General features: G+C 49.3%; 3 protein-coding genes across 13 annotated transcripts in view; 2 read left to right on the plus strand and 1 right to left on the minus strand.

Moving 5' to 3' along the window:
• The first annotated feature begins 137 nt into the window (after nucleotides 1-137).
• On the plus strand, nucleotides 138-4,648 carry usp16 (ubiquitin specific peptidase 16). The gene is made up of 18 exons (XM_049726194.2): nucleotides 138-431; nucleotides 499-576; nucleotides 654-853; nucleotides 922-1,025; nucleotides 1,147-1,259; nucleotides 1,324-1,538; nucleotides 1,609-1,704; nucleotides 1,795-1,925; nucleotides 2,009-2,096; nucleotides 2,189-2,270; nucleotides 2,339-2,430; nucleotides 2,507-2,560; nucleotides 2,769-2,918; nucleotides 2,991-3,540; nucleotides 3,658-3,752; nucleotides 3,834-3,920; nucleotides 3,998-4,139; nucleotides 4,237-4,648. The coding sequence occupies exons 2-18, from the start codon at nucleotides 516-518 to the stop codon at nucleotides 4,350-4,352; spliced, it is 2,376 nt and encodes a 791-aa protein (XP_049582151.1). The 5' UTR covers nucleotides 138-431; nucleotides 499-515; the 3' UTR covers nucleotides 4,353-4,648.
• A 22-nt stretch (nucleotides 4,649-4,670) lies between these two features.
• LOC125972486 (transcription regulator protein BACH1) overlaps nucleotides 4,671-22,294 on the plus strand; it is a 34,027-nt gene continuing 16,403 nt past the window's right edge. For 3 of the 10 annotated variants that reach the window (XR_007482823.2, XR_007482824.2, XR_011087090.1), the window contains exons 1-6: nucleotides 4,671-4,800; nucleotides 5,838-6,092; nucleotides 6,196-7,152; nucleotides 7,214-7,420; nucleotides 7,521-7,725; nucleotides 20,767-21,950. Coding sequence is in view for 3 of the 10 variants with exons in the window: in XM_049726197.2 (XP_049582154.1) it covers nucleotides 5,850-6,092; nucleotides 6,196-7,152; nucleotides 7,214-7,420; nucleotides 7,521-7,709 (1,596 nt within the window). In the remaining 7 variants the exon portion in view is untranslated. Of the gene's footprint in view, nucleotides 4,801-5,837; nucleotides 6,093-6,195; nucleotides 7,153-7,213; nucleotides 7,421-7,520; nucleotides 8,219-19,928; nucleotides 20,647-20,766; nucleotides 21,951-22,294 lie in introns of those variants that run through there. The other 7 variants (XR_007482828.2, XR_007482830.2, XR_007482826.2 and 4 more) reach the window with 5 other exon arrangements.
• On the minus strand, nucleotides 7,987-21,004 carry LOC125972483 (glutamate receptor ionotropic, kainate 1). 2 transcript variants are annotated; one of them, XM_049726191.2, is made up of 16 exons: nucleotides 20,855-21,004; nucleotides 16,245-16,412; nucleotides 15,911-16,168; nucleotides 15,645-15,826; nucleotides 15,367-15,420; nucleotides 15,067-15,240; nucleotides 14,569-14,712; nucleotides 13,986-14,093; nucleotides 13,587-13,628; nucleotides 13,245-13,358; nucleotides 12,840-13,043; nucleotides 12,551-12,774; nucleotides 12,173-12,291; nucleotides 11,896-12,113; nucleotides 11,474-11,699; nucleotides 7,987-11,315 (listed from the first exon to the last, which is right to left on the minus strand). In XM_049726191.2, exons 1-16 carry the CDS (start codon nucleotides 20,937-20,939, stop codon nucleotides 11,026-11,028), a joined length of 2,610 nt encoding a protein of 869 aa, XP_049582148.1. In that variant the 5' UTR covers nucleotides 20,940-21,004; the 3' UTR covers nucleotides 7,987-11,025. The 2 variants fall into 2 exon arrangements, with proteins under 2 accessions (XP_049582148.1, XP_049582150.1); XM_049726193.2 differs by lacking the exon at nucleotides 13,587-13,628.

Below are 22,294 nucleotides of genomic sequence, written 5' to 3' on the forward strand. Positions count from 1 at the left end.
ACCCATGTTGACAAATACGGGGCAAGTCTGTGCTACAGGTGTGAAAACAAGCACGAGCGAGCTCAATTGTCTTGTTTGTTAGTTTAGCGTGCAAGCGACGCACCGGAAGTGCAATAAAGCCACTGGCTGCAGGAAGAAAATGTCACACTTTGGTTCCGCTTCTATATCCGAGCCCATAGACATGATTCGCTTCAGTTTAGACTACCAAATCAGCGCCTATTTGTACGCGGATTGTGTGCAAATGTGTCCTCGAAGAGTACTTGTATGGGGCATCTGCTGAGATGTTTGGATCACATTCGGCGTCCGGTGGAAAAAGTAAACGAAAGTGAACGCGTGACGTGGTTCGACTCCGTGTGTGTCAAGTAATTCCTCAAGCAGGGAGCTGAATTACGTTATGACATTACGTGCTCGAATCCGACTTTGATCATCACGTAAGTGGCTTGTTTTTAAGCAGCATTACAACACAAATGCGTCATGTGTGGTTTCCATCTGTGATAGCGCAAACTAGGGGGAACATGGGGAAGAAAAAAGCGAAGGACAGACGCTCCAACGAGGATGATGAGTTTGAAATGACAGGTAGGCACGCTTCCATCTCCACACAAATGATGGTGACTCGTTGGATACATTTCTACAAATGTGGGTTCTCCTCACAGGTCCAGTTTGCAGGCACATTAGGAAAGGCACAGACAAAACTATTCTCAAGAAGGTCTCTGGTGTTTTTGATTGGACAAGTTGCCAGGACTGTCAAAATGAGGAGCCAAAAAAAGGGATCAGAATCAAAGACCCTTCGGTGGACTCTGAGGAGGAAAAGGACTCGGTGGACGTGTGGATGTGCATGAAATGTGGCCACAGAGTGAGTTTGCATGACCTGTTGATTTATTTTGACGTCCAGAACTCTTTGACAGAAGCTTTTCTTTGAAGGGATGTGGCCGGAGCTCCAAGAACAAGCATGCCATCAAACACTACGAAACGCCAAGGTCCGACACGCATTGCCTGGTGATCAGCTTGGACAGCTGGAGTGTCTGGTGAGTGGAGCAATTTACATCTCACCGAGGTGGCGCACTCACATTTGGGACTTGCTTGAAAATGGACATTTGGACTTGCACGTAACGTAGTACGTCAAATATTGCCTCCGCTCTCGCTCAGGTGCTACGCGTGTGACGATGAGGTGCGCTACTCTGGGAGCAGTCAGCTGGCTCAGCTGGTGAACAACATTCAAAAGATGACTCAGCTGGAACATGCACAGAAAGCACAGAAAAGTAAAAAAAACCAAGTTGCTTTTGATGATGTCGCAATAGTGACATTTGTTTCTCCTTTTCGAAGACCACGTGGTCGAGGTGCGACCCAAAAGCGTTACGTTCAAAACCGAAGAAGATGAAGACAAGGAGAACATCAGGGCCCAGAGTTGCGAGCGAAAGATCACCAAGAAAGTGGCTGTGTGCAAGTTGCCAGACTCCACCATGGAAAAAAACTGCGGAGTTCCCGTCCGCGGGCTAAGCAACTTGGGAAATACTTGCTTCTTCAACGCCGTCATCCAGGTGAGCTTTTCAAAGACCTTTCAAATGGGACCCATGTCTTGACGAGGTGTCGTCAAATGTTTTCTTGCAGAACCTCTCTCAGACGCAGATGCTAAGACAGACACTTAACAAGGTGATCGAAGACAAGAGCAGACTTCGGGTCAAACCGGATTCCTCCTCCAAACTGGTGCGTGACATCTTAGCCTCAAGGAAATCACACATTTGTGAACACACAGAATCACTTCAAGTTGAACAACTGTCCTTTTTGTGAGCTCAGGGGGCCGTTGTGGCGGAACTGGATCCGCCCGGATCGCTAACCATGGCGATGAATCAGCTCCTCAACGAAATCCAAGAGTCCAAGAAGGGGGTGGTGACGCCACAGGAGCTGTTTGCGCAAGTTTGTAAAAAGTGAGCGCCGGCCGCCACAAACGTCAGAACCGGCAATTGGTTGTGGCGTGACGCCTTTGTCTCTCGTGCGTGCGTGCGTGCAGGGCGGCCAGGTTCAAAGGATTTCAGCAGCAGGACAGCCAGGAGCTGCTGCGCTACCTGCTCGACGGGATGAGGGCAGAGGAGAGCAAAGTAAGCAATCGCTTGAAAAGTGCGACACCTCACTATTGCAAAGTGGGGAGGAAAAAAACCCCAAAACCATAATTATGATTTGCTTCTTTCAGAGAGTGAGCTCGGCCATCACCGAGGCACTTAAACGTTCGGGAAAAGTCACAGATGGGGACGAGCTCAAATCCGTCGTTAAAGGTAAGCGCGAGCCGTCGCCTCGATGTTCTTTCATTTTGCCGAGCGTCATTGTCGTCGTCTATCTGCAGAGTATGAGAAAAACGGGCTGCCCAAGAATTTTGTGGACCAGGTGTTTGGCGGCGAGATGACCAGCACCATCATGTGTCAAAAGTGTCAAACGGTTGGTACTGCAGCGCGCTGCGCAAACTAACGCCAGCAGCGAACGCTCAGCCGGCTCTTCCTCTGACTCTCGCTAGGTGTCGGTGGTCACCGAGATGTTTTTGGACCTTTCGCTTCCGGTTTCTGATCAGGTAAAACATTCTGGCGTGCGCTTTGGTTTTCCATCGACAGAATTCCTTCAAATACTTCCAATCACTCAACACAACGGTCGGGAGTCGAAAGCACTTCGTTTTTCTCTACCTATGGCAACTTTTTAATCATGCCTTCAAAAAATGCAAACGAAAATGACGTCCTCGTCTTTTTCCTTCCTTTTTCTGCTTTTATTTTCTGTCGGTCCAGGCGTACAGGAAGAGGAGCCAGAAAACAACGGCACGCAAAAGCAGCGACACCAGCGAGGACGGCCGGGAAAGTCAGAGCGAAGATGTCGTCTGCGCAGGCAGCAAGTACCAGCAGAAGAAAGCCAAGAAGCAGGCCAAGAAACAAGCCAAGGCAATTCTCCATTGAGCATCCAAAAGCTTTTCCAAGCCCCGTAACACACGTCTTTGTTTCCTCTGTGCGCAGCAAGAGAAGCGGCAGCAGAAGCTGGGCAGCCGACTCAGTTTCAACAGTTTGGCGTCTCTGGACGAAGCAACGGACGACGACGACGACGATTGCGCGCAGGAGACAAAGCTGCCCGGACACAAGACCAACGCCCTCGACCCGACCCGGCCCGTCAAGAAGGAAAACAAAGGCGACCCCGTCAACAACTCCCGGTCCAAAGCGGCTCGCGTGGGCGCCTTAGTGGCGGCGCAGCGCACCGGCGACGCTGCCGCGGACGACGCCGACGACTCCCTGGCGGACATGATGAGGAAGATCGACCTGAACGACACCTCGGTCGAGCCGGAGAGCGAGGACGACGCCTTGCTGGAAAAGGCCAAGGAATACACGGTGGTCAACCAGGACCCGGAACTGGCCTTCCAGACTTTGGCCCACAGGCCTTCGCCCGACAAGCAAGAGTGCTCGGTGGAGTCGTGTCTCTTCCACTTCACGGAGGAGGAGACCCTCAGCGAGAACAACAGTCTGCTCTGCATCAGCTGCACAAAATGGCAGGCTGGCAAGAACAAGACTGCAGGTAGGCGAAAATTCAGAGTTATCGTTCACGTCCACGCTTTGAGGCCATCATCCGACTTCCCGCTTTTCTGGGATGCAGCGAGTCGGTATTTGATTTGTTTTCATTTTCTCTGGCTAGGAGCCAAGAAGAACGTCTACACGGAGGCTTCGAAGCAAATGCTCATTTCCTCTCCGCCACCGGTACTCACTCTTCACCTGAAGAGATTTCAGCAGGTGACGCGGCAGCAGGAACAAACATTCACATTTGCGCATTGCACCGTCTGACTCCATTTGCTTTTCTTTTGTTTGCTCCAGAACGGTTACAGTATTTGTAAAGTGAACCGACACGTGCCCTTCCCTCTGATCCTGGATCTCGCCCCTTTTTGCGCCCTCAAGAGTAAGGTAAAGATGATTTTGCTCTCGGAAACTCGATGCCCATCAACTCGATAATGACGCATTTGGTCCTTTTCTCCTCGCAGAATGTGGCGGAAGGCGAACGACAGATTCTGTACAGCCTGTACGGCATTGTGGAGCACAGCGGAACCATGAGGTCCGGTCACTACACGGCCTTTGTGAAAGTTCGGCCCCAGAACTCCAATCCGTCCTCCGGCAAACTCGAGGGTAAAAACGCGGACCTGAATCAATAGGACGAATCGGCTATCTTTGCCGACGACGTAATAAAATACGCTCTGATTTGTTTGAATGTCAAACTCATTAGGAGATCCACCTCTCGGATCGTGGTTCCACATCAGCGACACCAGCGTGCAGCCCGTGAGCGAGAGCCGAGTGCTGAGTAGTCAAGCCTACCTCCTGTTCTATGAGAGGGTCCGCTAACAATCATCAAATGTGTGCCTCTGTACACCTTCTGCTGCTCTAGCTCTCTCTATTAGATCAAGTTTGTGTGAGTGTCACTCACATGGTGACTTCTCCGAGGGCATTTAGCGCTGACATTTTACAGCTGTTCTGTTTCTCACACTCATGGGAACATGTCAAGGTGTGCAAACAAGCGGTCCATTTGTTGAAAAAAAATAATAAATAATAATTTCATATAGGGGACGACGGGGTGGAATTTTAAGCAAATACATGTTTATTTTGTATGAATATGCAATAAAAACACAGTTGATGTGAAATTGTGTGCTGTTTTAAAAGTGCTTTTTTTTCCCCCCCCGCGCATGCGCACAAAGCTTTTCCCATCCTGTGCTTTTGCTGACTGGTCCCGGATGGGCACATTCGTCTCGACCCGGAGCACACAAATGGTACCGCTAACGAGTTGACACGCCAGGTCGGTGCTCATTCTACGCTTTAATCGATTAGTTCTTATATTTTCGCTGTTGACTTCATCAATATTGTCGCTTTAAATTCGGGCGATAACGGCCTCGCCTTCGGGGCGGTGGGGCGGTGGGGGGGCACAAAAGCCATGTTTGTATGACTTCCAAACGTTGTCAAACTTCATACGATAAATGTAATATGAACATTTGTCGACAGAAAGAATCAAGCGTGCAGTAAAACAAGAGTTTGTCGCCACGGAGCTTTTGTTTCTCCCCCGTGTGTTTGGCCAAGTTGGCCAAACATGAGTCAGCATTTTGAACTTCCCTCGACGAGTTGAAAAGTGCTAAAAGGGCAGCTAACAGCTTAGTCGACAAGCGAATGCTCAACTTTGTCCATATTAAATTGTACGGAAATGCAGATGACGTGTTCCTAATATTACGATCCTCGTGTTTGACATCACTGCAAAAAGAGTCGAGCTTGAACGCATAAGCATCTTACTAAATCATGTTTTCGTTGTGTCGATCGAAACAAAGCAGCGTTGCTTTTAAATGAACTCATTTTGTTGTTATGCAACTGCATTTCCCCGAACTGGTGAATAGCAGGGATTTTTGTGGCAGAAAACCAAGATGCATGGGATGCCACTTTTCTTGGCAAAAATAGGAATAATAATGGTTGAATTAATGGCAGTGAAATGACTCAAGTGTTGACTGTGTCGTGACTCAGGAACACTCTCAGTTGAAGTTGACACTGAATGAAAAATAATGACACATTGTGTATTTCAAACAACCGCCTTAAGAAGTCACTTTTGCTTAATGCTAACAAACGATGGAGCAACACATGTAGACAGATAACATAATACAGAGATGAAAAGTTTAGTCCTCTGCATAGAAATGACAGAAGTATACTAAGCTGCCATTTCTATCAAGTATAATTTCCTATAGAGCACTATTTTCCACGGAGGCAATTCAATTCATATTTCAGGACATCAGGTATCATTGAATGAAGATTTTGGAAGACCTGCAATTAAAGACCTTCCTCTTCGCTCCTCAGGCTGAGTGAACCATGCTGCTCCAAGCCCAGCGTGTGTCCGTGTTTACCTTCCAGTCGGCCGTGCACAGCGCCCACGTGCTGCAGTGCCTGGACGAGCAGCGGCGGCGGGACGTTCTGTGCGACGTGACCGTGGTGGTGGAGGGCCGCAGCTTCCGGGCCCACGCCGCCGTCCTGGCCTCGTGTAGCGAGTACTTCCACGGCTGCGTCGCTGTCGCCGACTCCAAACACAACGCCGTGGTCGCCCTGCCGGATGAGGTCAGTTTGGGAACTCGCTCCGTCTGATTTTTATTCGGCCTGCGCCCGATGGACGTCAACGATACCTACCCAATGGATGGTCTTCCTCTTTTGCCCCACCCAGGTGACAGTGCGGGGCTTTGAACCTTTGCTCCAGTTCGCCTACACCTCCAAGTTGCTCTTCACGAAAGAAAACATCCACGAGATCCAAAGCTGCGCCAAATTCTTGGGCTTTCGCAACCTGGAGTCGGGATGCTTCGATTTCCTCATCCCCAAGTTTTGCGAGCCAGAAGCGCAGGAAGCGGTCAAGCGGAAGCGCTGCTGTCAAGGCGGCGAGGCAAAGCCGCCGCGCAGCTGCCACCTGCGCTCGGAACCCCCGCCGCCGATCCCGTCGGGCTCTCCCGCTCCGACCCGCGACTTGTGTTTGGAAACCTGCGGGCCGCAGATGTCTTCGTTATCCCCGGATTTGTCGGCCGACGTTGTGTGTCCAATGTTGTCGCTGGCCGATCCGGCCAAAGCGGGGCAGGCCTCGCAGCTGTGCGCCGCCGGGGACGTTTTGGCCTCCGATGACGTTTGCGCTCAAAGCCGCTCGGGTCTGCCGGAGTTGCCGTGCGAGCCGTCGGCGGCGGAGGATCCGCTCGACGGCATGCAGCCCGGGGAGGGACTCGACGAGGACTGCGGCCTGGTTTCTTGTCCCGGTGCTCGCCTCTTGGAGCGGGCGGCCGAGGATGAGGGATTCTCGGAGAGAAGCAAGGATGAGCGGGAAGTGGCCGAGCATCTGGCCAAGGGGTTTTGGTCCGACCTGTACGCGCCGGCTCAGGCTGCGCCTCCCTCGGACCGGAGCGATCTGGAGAAATCCCCTTCGGACTTCCATTGGCTCAAACAGCTGGACCTGACCTCCAATCCGGCCGACTGTCCTTTCCTCAGGGAGCTGGGATCGGCCGACGAGTCGAACCCGTGCGCCGACGCTCCGTCCCAGTCGGAGAAGAGCCCCTGCATATCCTCGCTCAACTCCGGGGATGACTCCGACGACGTGGACACGGACGGCGATACGGAGGCCAACAACAGGAGAGCGGCCGAGGTGGGCGTGGCGTCGGGACAACTTTGGGAAACCCTACTGACCCGCTGTCGCTCCTCTGCAGATTCAGCTGCCGTTCCCAGTGGAGCGCATCTCGGCGCTGAGTCGCAGCGCTTTCCAGCAGCTTCTCAAGCACCATTCCATGACGCCCGAGCAGCTGGACTTTGTTCATGACGTCCGGCGCCGGAGCAAAAATCGCGCGGCGGCGCAACGGTGCCGGAAGAGGAAGATGGACAGCATACACCATCTCGACGGTGACATCAAAACATTAGTAAGTCTCTTGCCCCCCCTTTCTTTCTTTCTTTCTTTCTTTCTTTTTTTTTCCATTCGATATTGCCACTTGATTTCAACTGCATTTTTTTTTCTCGCAGAAAAGCGAGAGGGAGAAGTTACTTCAGGAGCGTGCAGAACTGGAGCAGAACCTGGAGGAAACCCGCCAGAGCCTTTGCAGGCTGTGCAAGAGCGTCAGCGCCGAGCCCGCCTCGGACCAGGACCGCCTGCGCTTCCTGGCCAAGCTGTCGGCCCCCGACTCGCCGGCGTCGCCGCAGAAAGATGCGTGAAGGCGGATTTCAAGCGGTAAGTTTGGAGCCTCTGGCCTGCCCTGGATGTACGTGCTTCACCTTGTGTCCAAGGACCTTTTTATAGTATGCCGAACTGTAGTCACGCCCACACGGATGTGGCATTTCTAATTAACCTCATTTCACTGTAGCAACGTTCCCAGTGTGTTCCTAACCACAGCGTAGGCATCCGTCGTTTGATTTCTCAGGGAAGAGACTCACCCTGATCCCTAAACCTGCACTTGAACACGTCCCCCCCTAACTCGTTTTTATCATCATCATCATCAAGTATTCTATTACTGTAACTCTCTAAAGAAATATGCAAAGCACTAACATAACTTTTCTATATCATGATACTGTCACTGCTAACGCGCATCGTCCGTAACGGTATTGTTGATGCTCTGTCATGCAAATGGTGCCTTATGCATTTCATTCTAAAGCACTGTTGCACATGAACCCAGAGCCCGTATTGACGACAATTTTCTATTAAATGTTTTCTTTTGCAATCAAAATCCGCTGTGTACTAGCTGTGTGCTAGCTGTGCCACTAGGGGGCGGTAGACGCCAGCAATTGCATTGCTCATGGGTCGGAGATGGGAAAGGGGTGCAAGAATGTCCGAAATCCTGGATCATCATTCAGGGTGGCAAATCCGTTCTCCCAAACTATGTATTTGTAAATAGGATACTACTCTGATATCATGTGATTTTTTTTTCTGGTCACTTGAAGGAAGTGAAAACATTGTCACCTTTTTAAAAAAGGGGAACATAAGACAATGAGAGGTAAAAATATACTATATGAATTTGCGTTTGCAATTTTGAAAATCATTTCCCCTCCTACACTCAATTTAATTCTTAGTGGTTGTCTTCTTTTTAACACAAAATAAACTTAAAAATAACGACGCAGCCTTGAAAGTGAATCATAGAAATCAAATTCCTTTTAACAGCCTGTTCTGCTGTTTAGGCCAGATTTGCTTTGATCCTTATGTTGAAAACCAAACTAGCAATGTAAAGCGGGAACGCTCAAATCAGTCCATTTCCAAGCGTAACCAACGTGCAAACCAGAGAGCCGTTGGCGGGTCGCAAACAAGCGATTGTGCCGCTTCCAGATGTTCCAATACTTTTGCAAGGGAGCGTTGCCCATTTTGCATGGCCGTTGTTATGAACATTTTTAGCCTGCTGGGCTCTCATTCCACCCAAGAAGTCAACGCCGGCGCACAAGGTCCCGACAAGCGAGGTCGCATCTACCAGTCAAAGGGATTACGCGCTCAGATATCAGATATCGGCCCCGCCTCCTCCCGACCTGCCGTAACACGCAATCCTCAAGATGGCGCTTGTCAAACGTGCCTTCACTGTCACCTCATTCGCCGCAGTTGGGGTCCTCCCCCGGCGCCGTCCACCGTTTCGCCGCATCAAAAGAAGAGCGCACGATGATCCTCTCTTTGCGGCCGGCAAAGAGAGGCTTGATTTGAGGAGGAAGAAGCAGCATCAGCAGCATCAGCAGCATCAGCAGCTGCGCGACATGGCAAGGTCAGGGGCTGCTAATCCGCGGCCTCATTCATGCCAGATTAAAAACCTGCTCCCAGTTCTGATTAAGAATGCAGGGTTAGAAGATTAAAACGCGGCAAACAAAATGAAAGCAGTTTAAGACCAATCCTGGAATTCATCAGAATACCAAAACCTTCAACGGTCTTAAAGGAAGAGCCCGTGCTACCATTTTTCACTCCGACCCGTCGCATTCGGTTTCATTGATCGACCCACTTTTGACATTGTAAGTCTTTGCGTTCACGCCACGTCGTGACTTCCTTTTCACAATTACACCAGCGATTATCCCTCTGAAAGGCAAGCAAGCCAGGATTAGGAAACAGGGGGATTAGAAATTAATTAAAACGTCGGGAGTTTTGTCCACTTGCTAAGTCGCGCAACATACGTGCTAATAGAACGCACGAGTAGATTACAATTTCCTGCCCAGCCCGACCGAAGCAGCTGCAAAATTGCCAGTAGATTAGAGCGCCGTAGTGGCAAAAAACATCGCTTTTGTTTTGTGATCTGCAACAAAATCGGACTCTTATCTCCCCAGCCAGGGTCAGAGTGCCGCACACAATGCTTGACTGTCATTCCCAACATAAGGTCCTTAACCTTTTTGCGACACAACATTAATCGTATAAGCTGTTAAGCGACTGTATCCTGATTACATGGTCTCCATGAACTTCATTTTCGGGGCTAGTATTCCGCTGACAGGATTATGGAAAGGAGGGTCGTAACACTGAAATCTGCCAGACAAGTCAAAGACACCGGAGGACGTGTCCACCCTCGAGCTAGCAAAGCCAGCGAGAACGCTGATCCCTTGATACTTGAGACGATCCAACGGTTCATTAGGTAGCAAACGACCGGATTGATCCGAAAAATGTTTTCGTCGGTCCGTCAGGTGCATCTGGCTATTGACACGTCAAAGCGCTCATCTCGGTTCAGATGCGTCGCTAGTTAGCGGAAAATGAGAAGGGCCTAAAGTTGAAAGAAAAAACACATAAGCTAATCAGTAGTGTGTGCTAATGTTTTCCTTGTCTTTATTATCTTGCTAATTGTCTCAAACACTGCCCCCCTGGTCTTTTGGCGAGTCAAAGTACCAGCGAGCTCAAATCTGACATTTAATCAGCAGTTAATAGAAAATAATTGGCTCGGATACAGCAAAGTGGTTTGATGGTCGTAATGGCCTTAAGGAAGCCTCAGGCATGCCAAAAATAAGACATAGCTTGCAGTGATGTAATATGTGAAATCATTTACCCAAAATGTTTTGAGCGCGATTTGAAATGGCAGCAAAAGGGGACAAAATAATAAACTCAACACAGCAATACCAAACAAGCAGCAATCAAAGGGTTCGAAAGGATGTCATGTTTTCGCATCACTTTTTTTTTCGCTCGAGAGAGAAAAAAACAGAAACTTGATAGATACAACAAAAGAAGATTCACTGAAACAACGTTTTGAAATACGTATAGGTGCAAAAAACACGGTAGAAGGTGTTGCACACCATTTTGTTTGAAATATGCAAATGCTCTCCAAACAACAACAAAATGCCATTTGACCTCACATTGTCCACAGTTTGTTTTGCATCAAAACACAAAGGCCGTGATGCTAAAGCATCATGATGTCCATTATTCCCTCAAAGGACTTTCCCCCCCCCCCCACGTATTCGTCCAATTCAAATATTCATGAGCTTTCCATCAAAACTACAGAAATCACTAAACTTGAAAAGTTTTGATTGTAACAATGCAGTTGGACACATTTGGATCTTTTCCGTCAAAAGTTCAAGCGGTCGGAGCGCGTCAATACTTATTGTGCCACTCGCACTGGCCGACGCTCACCTCCTCGATGTCCAAGTTTTTCCTGGATTTGTAAATAAACTCTCCGATAGCCACAAAGACGGAGAGGACCAGGCCGGCCGCCAGCACGATGAAGATTCCGCCGATGTTCTCCACGCCCAGAGCGCTGGCCTCTTTGCTGTCCTCCTCGGGGCAGCCGTTACCCCGCCACCACTTCTCCTTCATCATGTGCAGCTTGCCTTCCTCTTGAAGCTGCAGGATGGCGATGGTCACTTTGTCTCTGTAAGGGGAGCCTGCGGAAGAAAACGCAAAGCTCACTCGCCGTTCATCCACTTCATCGCACCCGTCGTGCCCTGCCCATGCGTGGTTGAATTTTGAAAGAATTCCAGTCATCCCAATTTTCAGCCAAATTGGATGTTGACCCCCCCAAAATGGCCCCCAAGTCGGGTACCTATCGGTGTTCCCACGCCGTAACCCTTGGAATCGATCAGACCCCCGATCTGCGTGAGGTTGCAGTTGCGCTGGCTGATGTACTCAATGCTGGTGGACTCCATCAGGAGAGCGTAGTCAGTGGTGAGGACCCTCTGGATGCCCTCGCGGTTGTTCTTCACCAAGGCGGTGTTTTTCCGGCTGCTCATGAAGGCCCACATCTTCTCGTAGGTGGAGATCTTGGATTTCTGTTGGAGTGAGAGGGGGTCTTACTGACGGGGTAGAAGAAATAGCTCACCGTCCTCGACGGTCAAAGACGTGTTTTGCGGTTACGTAAAGACCATTATGTGTCCAGAAAACGTGATGGCCCATTAGCTACCAAACGTTTGGATCCGGTAACCCCCCCCCCCAATATTTGGAATTTTGTATTGGGGCCTTCCTTACCTTGAAAAAGGTCATGGTGGAGCCGTCTCTGACGGCGCCGTACTCTATTTTGGTTTGCTTGGCCAAGTCGTCGGCGGAGTCGATGGGCGAATCCATTCTCTCCACCGTCAGAAAGGCAGCCAAGTTGGCAGTGTAGGAGGATATAATGATCAGCGTGAAGAACCACCAGATCCCACCCACGATCCTGGTGGACAGGGCCTTGGGCATCAGCTCGGAACCTGAAAGACAACCGTGACGGTTCCTTACTCAAACGCCGCCGCAATGACACGAAGCGTACCTTGCTGCATGAGTGCCCCGACGCCGAACCACACGCTGTTGATGAGGGTGAAATTGTTTTCCACCACGTCTGAGTCGGGGTTGCAAGGGTGAGGGTTGTACCACTCGTACGGCGTGAACCTGGAGAGACAAATAGTCACAAAACTCCTTCCAAACGCGCTTTATAAGATGACTTGGCTAATTGCTAATCGTAAACCGGCCCGATCCTTATCCCTCGGTCGTCGGAAACCGGCCCGATCCTTATCGCCTATCGTGCTGAAGCTCGGATTTGTTTTTTTTTTCATTTCTGGGCGGAAAAAGGGTGGCCAATGATATGACATGCACTGCCCCTGTAGCATTTTGGGGAAAAAGCAGCCAAGTGCCAATCAGCGAGCGTTACCTGGCAATAACAAAGAGCACGCAGCTGACGCCGAGGCAGGCCAGCAGCACGTACATCCAGATATCAGGCGACAGCGGGTTGAGGAAGGAGAAAACGCCCGGGTTGGTGCCGTTGGGCTTGTGGTAGAGAATGCTGATGCCCAGCGTCATGAAGGGCTTGGAGAAGTCAATCACCTTCTCCCTCACGTAGGTGATGGTGAGGGGGGCCACGGCCAAGTCGGCGACCTGCCGTGGCAAAGCTCTTAGGATTGTGGCAATTCGGGGCTCGTCTTCTTCAAATGCGCACTTACGTGGTCAATGAGCTCGCGCACCATGCCGTTCCACTCCCCCTTGTCGTTCTGAGCGCCGTACTTGCCGTCGGTCACCAGCTTGACCTCGTAGGAGAAGCCCAGGATGTTGGAGAGCTCCTTGAGGAGGTCCAGGCAGTATCCCTCAAAGCGGTCGTTTCCGTACAGCGGCTTGTCCGACTTCTTGTGCATCACGTAGGGATTTTCCTGGAAAGAATTCATCTTCCTCAAAAGTCAAAGTCAATTATTCCTCAATTATGCGAGCCAGCGGTTAGCTATTTTCTGAAACGTTAGCGTTGTTTTCCGATGCTCTTTCTAAAATGCCGTCAAGCCGCGGCCGATGGGAAAGTAGTAATTATTGTCATTGTTGTATACGGCAGGGAGGAGCTACGTATTTTTTTAGCGTACCAGAATGGTGGTGACGATGAGGGTCCTGTTGGCCATGGAGTCGGTGATGTTTGTGCCCGAGTCCTTGTTGTTTTCTGTTAAATTAAGGCCGGTCTGGGAGTTCCACACGCCGATCTGGAAACGACACGACGTGACGATGACACTCTAGGCGGGCTACAGAGTTTGGCCTGGAGCCACCGAGCACAAGCCACACGAAAGGGAAAACGGTCAAAGCACGACAGATGAGAGACCAGACGCCGACACGTTTTGAGAGGGGAAAGGAGAAAATCAGACGGCCAGCGTGGTTTAGTAAACAGCGTTACTATTTCTTTAGTCTGCTTTGGGGGCAGCTAAAGTACAGACCTTTTTCCATACTTTATTCAGGCGATTGTTGCCTGCGATTATCTTGTGGAAAACAGTAGAGGAAACAAAAAACTTTTAAATGGATGCCATTGGACCTTTCAAAGACAGCGGCAAAAGCAAGTGGGAAGCTAAACATGACTTGGGAAACCCCAAAAAAAGAAAATTAACTCATTGTGTATGTAGAGACATATTCACTTTTAAGTCATAGATTGTGACAATATAAGCAGCAAACTTAGCAGAAGGTGATTCTCTTCTTTCACCTGCAAAAACAAAATCTCACTATCTTGCTCAGTTGTTTAGCAGTTGGTTTCACCAAAAACACCAAAAGCCTTCTGAGCAAAAAGCAGAGAAAACGCTCTTTCAAGCATAAAGCATGAAAATTCGGGTCGGTGGCTTCACCTTCTCCAAGCCGTCCTCCTTCAGGCTGATCACGTCCAAATCAAAATCTTTGCGCAGGCCGTCTGTCTTGTTAATGACGATTTGGCCCGTCAGGCCGTTCCACTGCACCTGCGCCAATGAATTGCAATTATTTCTGCTTCTAACTGTCGTAGAGCAAACCGCCAGATTACAGCAAAATTCGGAATAAACAAGTATGAGGAGAGAATGAATAATTGATGCATTCGGGCCAGACGCATTGTTGCGGTCTAATGGCCACGTCTGCATTGGCTGGACATTTCTGTGCGTGCGTGTGTGTTTCGTAGATGATGATGATGATGCTGCAAATGGAGCAGGCAGGCAGGCAGGCAAGGCCTGGGTCTGAGTGCGTGGCGGTTCAGCGGGGGCTCACGAATGCAATCAAGTCAGCCCACTTGGAATAAGCTTCAAGCTGAGCATCGCTCACAAAGCTTTTCTCCAAAACATGCCCAAATGGCCGTTTAGAACTTTCCGCAAGCACGTCATTCTCGTGAATTGGCCATTTTGGTCTCAATCCAGATGTGGGTCAACTTTTCACCTTGTCAATTGCTAGCGTCAAGCCACTCACGTCTTTGAGCATGTTCATGAAGCGCGCTCCGAAGCGCCAGGGCTTGTGGCGGTGGCACTGAAGCGAGCTGACGGTGACCTGGGCGGCGCGCTGCGAGGCCGCCGCCACCATGTAGACGGCGTCGTACATCAGAGACGCTTCCGTCTGCAATGGCACACAAACAAACGCAACTCACTGGCCGGTGCGGTGCTGCAAACACAATGGCATCGCTAACTTTGATTTATTATATATTATTCTCCCTTCCCCATCAGAAGCTCTAATTAATTCTTTCCCAAAATAAACCTCAGCGTTTTCGCTCAGAGGTTCTGCCTTGATTTTTGTTTTTTGGGGCAGCCTCCCTTTTTCAGACTTCAGTACAGCGCGCAAGCAATATTAGCATGCTGTGTGGATTCATTTTGTTTACCGGAGCGAGATCTGTAAATAGCTTTTAATGACCCTCATTAAAACGGATCGACAAGTAAAAATGGAGCTGTCCAAACGTGCTCTATTTCTTCTTACCGTCATCATGCCTTCCGTCATTCCCGTCTCGGCTTTGGAGGGGGCCTGCAGCCGCTCCGTGGCCCACCTCTCCACCACCGAGGCCACCCTGGGGTTGTCGATGTTGAGCAGCCGGAAGCCCGTCATGTTGACGCCGCTGTAGCGGTACGGCTCCAGGTCCAGCGCAAACAGGTCCTGAATGAAAAGAGTGAGGACGCTACTTTGCAGCTTATTCGGTCGGAGACACAGCGAGCCTACTTTGGGCGCTGCTGCGGATTATTATTATGATGATGATGATGATGATGCGGCTTGCCTGCTTACCAGCGTGGTGAAGAAAAAGTGGTAATATTCCGTCATCATCCCCATGGACAGGATCTGCAAACGATTGAGAGGCGTTAGAAGCAAATGTGCCCGCTTGCGATTCATTTTCAAGGCACTAAATCATTAAGAAATGAGGAAGCGGAATAAAGACAAGGAGATTTCTAATAGAAAGGCCAAAAATGCAGATATAAAAAGTTTACCCCCCCCACACACGCCATTATTTGTGAGTTCTCCCCCCCCCCCCCCCCCTCTCTGCCATCTTTTTGTTTGCGGCTCACCTGCTTGAGGACGTCAGCCGACGTTTGGTAGGAGCAGTCAAAGATGACGTAAAACTCCTTGCCCTTCTTCATCTCCTTGAGCAGCGGCCGGGCGTCTTTGCTTCCCAGCGGCAGCTGTCGGATCTTGATTTTGATGCTGTATCTGGACGGAGCCTTGATCAGCTCTTGCAAGCGAATCAGGCCTTCAACGCACAAACGTCATAGTTAGTTCAGGTTCTACGCGCTTCGAGCCGCCCGCCCGCCGCCGCCAGGTTTTGCCGACCGACCCGTGGCGTCCTCGTAGACCACGGTGACCGTCTTCCACTTGTAGTACTGCACAATGTCCAGCACGGCTCGACTTATGGAGGTGTACTCGGGATAGAGGTTAATGTAGAAACTGTCTCGGTTGTCCACGGACGGATGCTTCCAGCGCGTCTGGATGTGAGGGACTTCCAGGGCGTTGCAGATGGACTGGACGGCGCTCACCGACGAGCTGTGCGACGGTCCGAACACGGCCCCCACGCCCAACGCCAACTGGTCGCAGGCTGGGAGGGAAAAACAAGGAGTTAATTGACCAAATGGAAAACTCTCCACGAGTATTTTCCCGTCAAGACTTGCGACCTCTTCTGGAGGCCTCGAAGCTGTCGAAGAGATTTATTCTCTGGACGTCGTAGGTCAACGTGGTGTTTGGCATGAGGGTCCGGTTCCTGTTGATGTTGGTGACGGCAAACTTAAAGGCCAGCTCTTCCACGCTGATGGGCTCGGTCTCCAGCGTCTCAAAGATGCCGCCTGGGGCCACAGAGCAAAAACGAAAGCGTTAAACGGGGGCCCGGGCCAGGCCGGGCCGGGCCGGGCCAGGCCGGGCCAGCCGCTTTCATCTCCAGACGTTTTTGTCTGGGCAATATGGACAAAATCATTCACGCCTTTCTGCAGCCTCATTCTTCATATTTGCTTTGAGCAATTGCGAATATGACATAATGTTGCGCAGATGTCCTTGGGTCACGAGCACCAAAGCGGATTTCATCCCATTCAGAGAAAAGCTTCACCTCGGCCAACCTTGTCCTCTTTACACGGCCTACATTCTTCCTAATGCGGCTTTTGGGAAAAGCCCGCGACCGTTCCAAGACGCGCAGGTCGCTCGCTTCAGCTTCTCTGCAAACGTCTTTGTCCGAAGCTCAAAATCTTCCCTCCAAATGACCCCTCCAACTCCCATTCCATTCGTTGTGGTTTGTGACCTCTCCCACCGTGGCGCAGCCCTCCCTCGCGACTTCCCAAAGTATTATTACACTGGCAAAAAGGGCAAAAAAAAAAGCTTCGAGTCGTTTTTGGACCAAAATGCTTCTGTCAAGACCCTTTTTGAAAGTGAGAGCTCCTCGTCCGCGCTACGTGGTTGGCTTTTGAAAATCGTGCTCCCGTTCCAAGCAGCTGCTAGCAGGTCCCGGTAAAATACTTCCTAATTCTGCACACAACTAATTAATGCATCAATCAAGCATATTTTTCAAGCGCACACACACACAGATTCGCTCTAACTTCTCGCTTCCAAACAGATGGTCTGTTTTGTGCACGGGGGCCAAAATAGTCCCCCCCACACCCCCGCTATGTCGATTTTGTGATTTACATCTCGGTAGTCGACCTCTAATCACACAAATGCAAAATCATGTGCGCCTGTGCTGCATGAATAATCTCCAAAGCGCTGGCAACGCTCGAAGGGAATACAAGAGGGGAAGCGGACTCATTTGTATTTTGGCTTTGTTTGCCAAATGTAAATTCAAGGCTACAATGACTGATATTATGATTGTGGTGTACTGATGGAAAATTACTTGGATAATAATGGTTAAAGGAAAGGATTAAAATACAATCAAATAATTACATTCAAATAAAGGATCAATTGTTATTGATTAGTTCCTTTAGAAAAATATATTTCGATTGTATGCATCTATTATTTGGATTGATTTTCTTTTTTACCAATTAATGAGCAATTTCTAATTAATTATGTACCACAAGCCCTTTTGAGTATTTAGTAAGAGTTCCTGGAGGAACATGAACATCTCTTCCCCCACATAGCTTATTGTACGAGGCAAAACAAATTGCTGGGGCCAATTAGACCTATCGCAGCATCTCGTTGGCACGGCAACATGCGCGCGCCGGCATATACCTACGGCCGTTTTTGAGAGCGTCCAATCATGTTGTTGATTTGCACCGAGCCATCTTGCCGACCTTCCCGCTAATGGCTGTTTGCGTGCGTGTAATTCGGCATAAAACGCGACTCGCTGGTCCCGCCAATCAGCAGTGGCAAATCATCCAGAGAATTCAAACTGAGCCAGTAGTGACGCTACATTGCTCTTTGTGTCTGAAAGACATTAAAAAACAAAAAACAAAGAAGCCATCTCCGATTCCAATCCTAGATCCTATTCACTACTTGCAATGTTGTGTAAATAAAGCCAGTCAGCTTTGTAGTGCAACAGCGCTGCAATGACAAAATCAAATTTCGCTTTGGGCCCCACTGAGGCACCAGCCAGCTCTGCATTGTGCTGCCTGATACTTATCTCCTCCTGCCTAGCTCCCTTCTTCAAAATCCAAGCAACCGTTGGGGTTCATTAAGCACCCGAGCATCCAGGGTGGCGATAGATAAATGATTTACTGCGCGCTAACCAGGCCACAAAACAAGACACAACAAGCTTGATTATGGAGGCGGGCAGGCGGCTTGGCGGGCAGGCGGCTTGGCGGGCGGCTTGGCAGCTCATTCGAACGCAACTTCATTCGCTAATTATATCCGCGGATTCATCTGTCCTGCTCCATTTTTTAAGGAAGCGTTTAGGAAAAAAAAAATGAAGCTGCACTCCATGCAGAACAAAGCTGAATTGATCTATCTATCTATCTGCGTGCTGAATTTGAGGCGTATTCCGTTTGCGGGCCGACAAATAGGTCACCGTGCTTCAAACTAAAACGGCCAACCGCAATTCAAATTTTAGTTGCGGGTTCTTTTCCACCTAATTTTGTCTGTCCGTGGCAACCTTTGACCACATTTTCTCCTGAATGGAAACCAGTGAGTGAGTCGTGGCTATGTTATTAGGTCAGACGGTGCCGCGGGGCGGGCGGGACCGTGATGCATGCTGGGAGGTCAGCGCCGCAGGGAGAGCGGCGTCATGCCGTCGGCGGCCTCCGGCGCCGCGCTTTTGTCTTTGCACGAACATCCACGGCAAGATTCTTTTGCATTTCCGTTTTGGAAACAAAGCTAGCGAGCGAAAGGCACGACGTGTCGCCCGAGATTAGAGCAGATTCTGTTCAGGCTTCTCGCTTTTGGCTCGGGTAATCCTCGACGTATTGAGCCATTTGTGTTTTTTGTCTGAGGATCCAATTCCCAGATCTGCGCTGAGAAACTCGGCGCTCTCCTGAAGGCCCGTCTTTTAGGGCGGAGCGGTACAACGGCGTAGTGTTTTGCCTTTCTCCCAGGCCGAGCCGTCCAAGTTGGCCGGACGCCAGCCCGAGAATGAATGAATGAACGAACGAATGAACGAACGAAGGATGGAAGGCCCTCCCGAGGCCCGTTTGATGTGCGCCACTGAGCTCTCTTTGTTCTGACGCTGACACACGCAGAGTGAAAATGAGGATTATGTTTCGGTGGCCAGACACGTTATCAAACGGAGCGACGATATCGCTCGGACGAGCTGCGAACTTTCTGCCTAAAGATGATTAGCGTCTGTTGTTTCGGGATTTATTATTATTACGGATTGCGTCCCGGGCGGACGGCGACACCCGCTAACACAGAGGGACGGTAATTGGAACGAGCGCCGCGGCATATGGGCCAGATTAGCGCAGGATGAGAATGACAAACGATTAGGCCGGCCGGAGGCGTCGATGATTGAGACGGATTAACGACACCGAGCGTCGATTGAGAACGGGGAGGTGACCCGTTAGCCAGAGCGGGACGTATGCTCAAGTCTTGACCGTGAGGTTAATGTCAGGGTGAGCGGAAAGTGTGCAGTCTTTGTAAAGATGAGTTGACCTTAACTTGAGCCTCAGCTAAATCAGAATCCAAACCGATTTGAATGAGTATCAAATATCTTTCACACCAATCCAGTATGAATCCGGATTCAATGGAGGGACAATTGTAGGTGACGCATTTGAAATCTTAATGGTGATCTGAATTTGGATTTAAGAGAGAGAAACGTTTGGATAGGACAGTGAAAGCTATTTGGAGATGACACACTTCAAAAATATAAATATATATTTATAAATGTAAAAATTCTGTTTTTTGTGACGCAACTTGTTTTAATGAAGCGCTTTTCTCACTGGTTGCATCAGATGTAAAAGAGCTAATTGCACGGTCAAAGGGCTGGCTCATTATTCCGTAGCTGCCGTCGTATCTACTTCCCATGGCGACGGGCCAAAAGGCGACAGGCCTTGACAGGCATCAGCGAGCGGTCCTACGTTGGCGCTGCATGTGGACGGACGGAGCAGGGCCAAACTCTGGCAGCCCGACACCAGAGTGGATTAACATCATTTCAATCTTCTGCCCATGATTATTGTCATGAACATGATTTGGGGGGAAATGCAGAAAACAGCAATAATCCAGTCCAACTTGTGAACATAAAAATCGAGGAGTATTATAAATTAGAAAAAGATGTCAAACCCAAATGTAATGAGTTGTTTTAGATTACTTATAAAATTGGTGAAATGCTCCAAATGTAAACCATGTCGCCGGTATGATTCATTCTGTATGCAAAATATAAAAAACGATGCAATCAATACTAATACAATGCAAACATTTTATGAGGCGTTTTTAAGCGATGACAACAAGCTCAGTTATTAAGCACAAAGAAATAACTTTTCAAAGATATCCAGACTTGGTGTTTCTGATATTTTTAAGTGGCCCGCCACAGAGTCCAAATATTAGGAACGGCTGTCAGTTGTGCTATACCAAGAATTTGTCACATTTTTGTTCAGTACATTTTTGTTTTACTAAATTGTATACACATTTGAGTCGATTGTTTGAAATTTAGAAATAAATTCAATGATTCTATATTGTCTTTATTAAATGATTATTTTTCATTCATTTGTTTAAACAATATGAACGTATTTTAAAAGCAATGATTTAAAGTATTTTTTTTTAAATGCATGAGCTTCAATGAATTTATTTCAGATGCAAACGGGCCGAGTGATGCTCCCGCAGTCAGTCAGTCAGTCAGTCAGTCTCAGTCCTTCAGTCAGTCAGTCAGTCAGTCACTCACCAATCCTGAGGACCTGCTGCCAACTGAGCCACAAGTGTGCTAGCAAGTAGAGCAGCGACAAGAGCAGCCCTCTCCTCTTCGCCATGGTCCTCCCTGGGGGCTCCAGTCGAGCATGGATGTCACTTGGTCATGCCGACACCTTGCCAATCCTCGCATCCTTCAGCGTCACCATCAAGTGGCCCCTGACCCGCAATGTCTTCTCACTCATTGTGACGGGGAAGAAAGAAAACTCCAAATGGTCTGTTAAAATCCTTCATGCGTGACACGGCTGTTGTTTTCCATGCTCATCGTGCACATAGCAGCTTTGTTTTTTCCCGGCGCGCGCTTGAATTGAAGGCTGCGTGCGTGCGTGCGTGCGACTGTGGAGGAGGACCGCTGAGATGCTCCGTGCTGTCAAGGCACCATGGAGAGCAAATACTCTTTCCGGGTTTCAAAATAAAATGTAGCCTTTGTAAATGTGCTCAGACCAGGGCTGGCCGAATTGATGTCAAGTGGGCTGGCCCATGTATTCGTGGCTTAATCAAGAATAACAGTGACATGTTTTCCTCTCTTGGATGCAAAGAATTGCAGGTCGAGTTGGAAATGGGTCACGTTTATTATCTTGCCACATATCTTTTTTCAACTCATTTGATCTAGACATCATTTTAAATGTAGTACAGACATTTCCACATTCATACAAATTGGCAATGTTTATTCATGTTTTAACGTGCTGATATAACGTTGGCTTAATGCTAAAACAAATGTTTTCTTTTACTCGCACATGCGAAAGTAAATACCGAATTATCGGATGCAATACAATATATCTTTATTCGTATAGTATACTGTCACACAGGCTGTTCTCGACACATTTATTCTGAAACGAAGAATTCTTCATTTCCGGGTTGGTTTCTGCTCCTTGTCGGTAACTGGACGCAGCGGGCCGGCCGGGGTTCGGGGCTGAGACTTTCCCTCCCGTGCCGGCCGACCGGCCGGCCGGCCGGCCGGCCGGGCACCCAATTGAGGGCACTGGCGAGCTGGCTGATCCGCAAACATGGATACGTCGTGAAGATTAACTTCAAATCTGCCAGCGGTCGACCTCGACCACGTCTTTGCTTGGGTACACCGAGGAACGATGATTAAATCTTGGCCACGCTGCCGATGAGGGAGGGCGGCGGTCGGGCGGGCAAATGTAATCTTGGCAACTGCTGCTTGCTGCCTTGAAGATTAAGCATGCTTCTCAAACTTGGAGCCCAGTGGGCTGTAACTCCTCCTTCGTCTACTTTTGGGCCAACTAAAAGCTCTGATATGTTTCTGACACGTCACACTCATCTGTCATGGCGATTCGGACAGGTGAGGGAGGAACACATTTGCGCCTCCTCGGGTCGAAAGTTTCAAAATGCACCAAATTGAGGGACACATGCAATTATTTAGCCAAAGCGGCTGCTAAGATCTTTGTCATAT

Source organism: Syngnathus scovelli, chromosome 7 (genome assembly GCF_024217435.2).
Source record: "Syngnathus scovelli strain Florida chromosome 7, RoL_Ssco_1.2, whole genome shotgun sequence".
Lineage (NCBI taxonomy): Eukaryota > Metazoa > Chordata > Actinopteri > Syngnathiformes > Syngnathidae > Syngnathus > Syngnathus scovelli.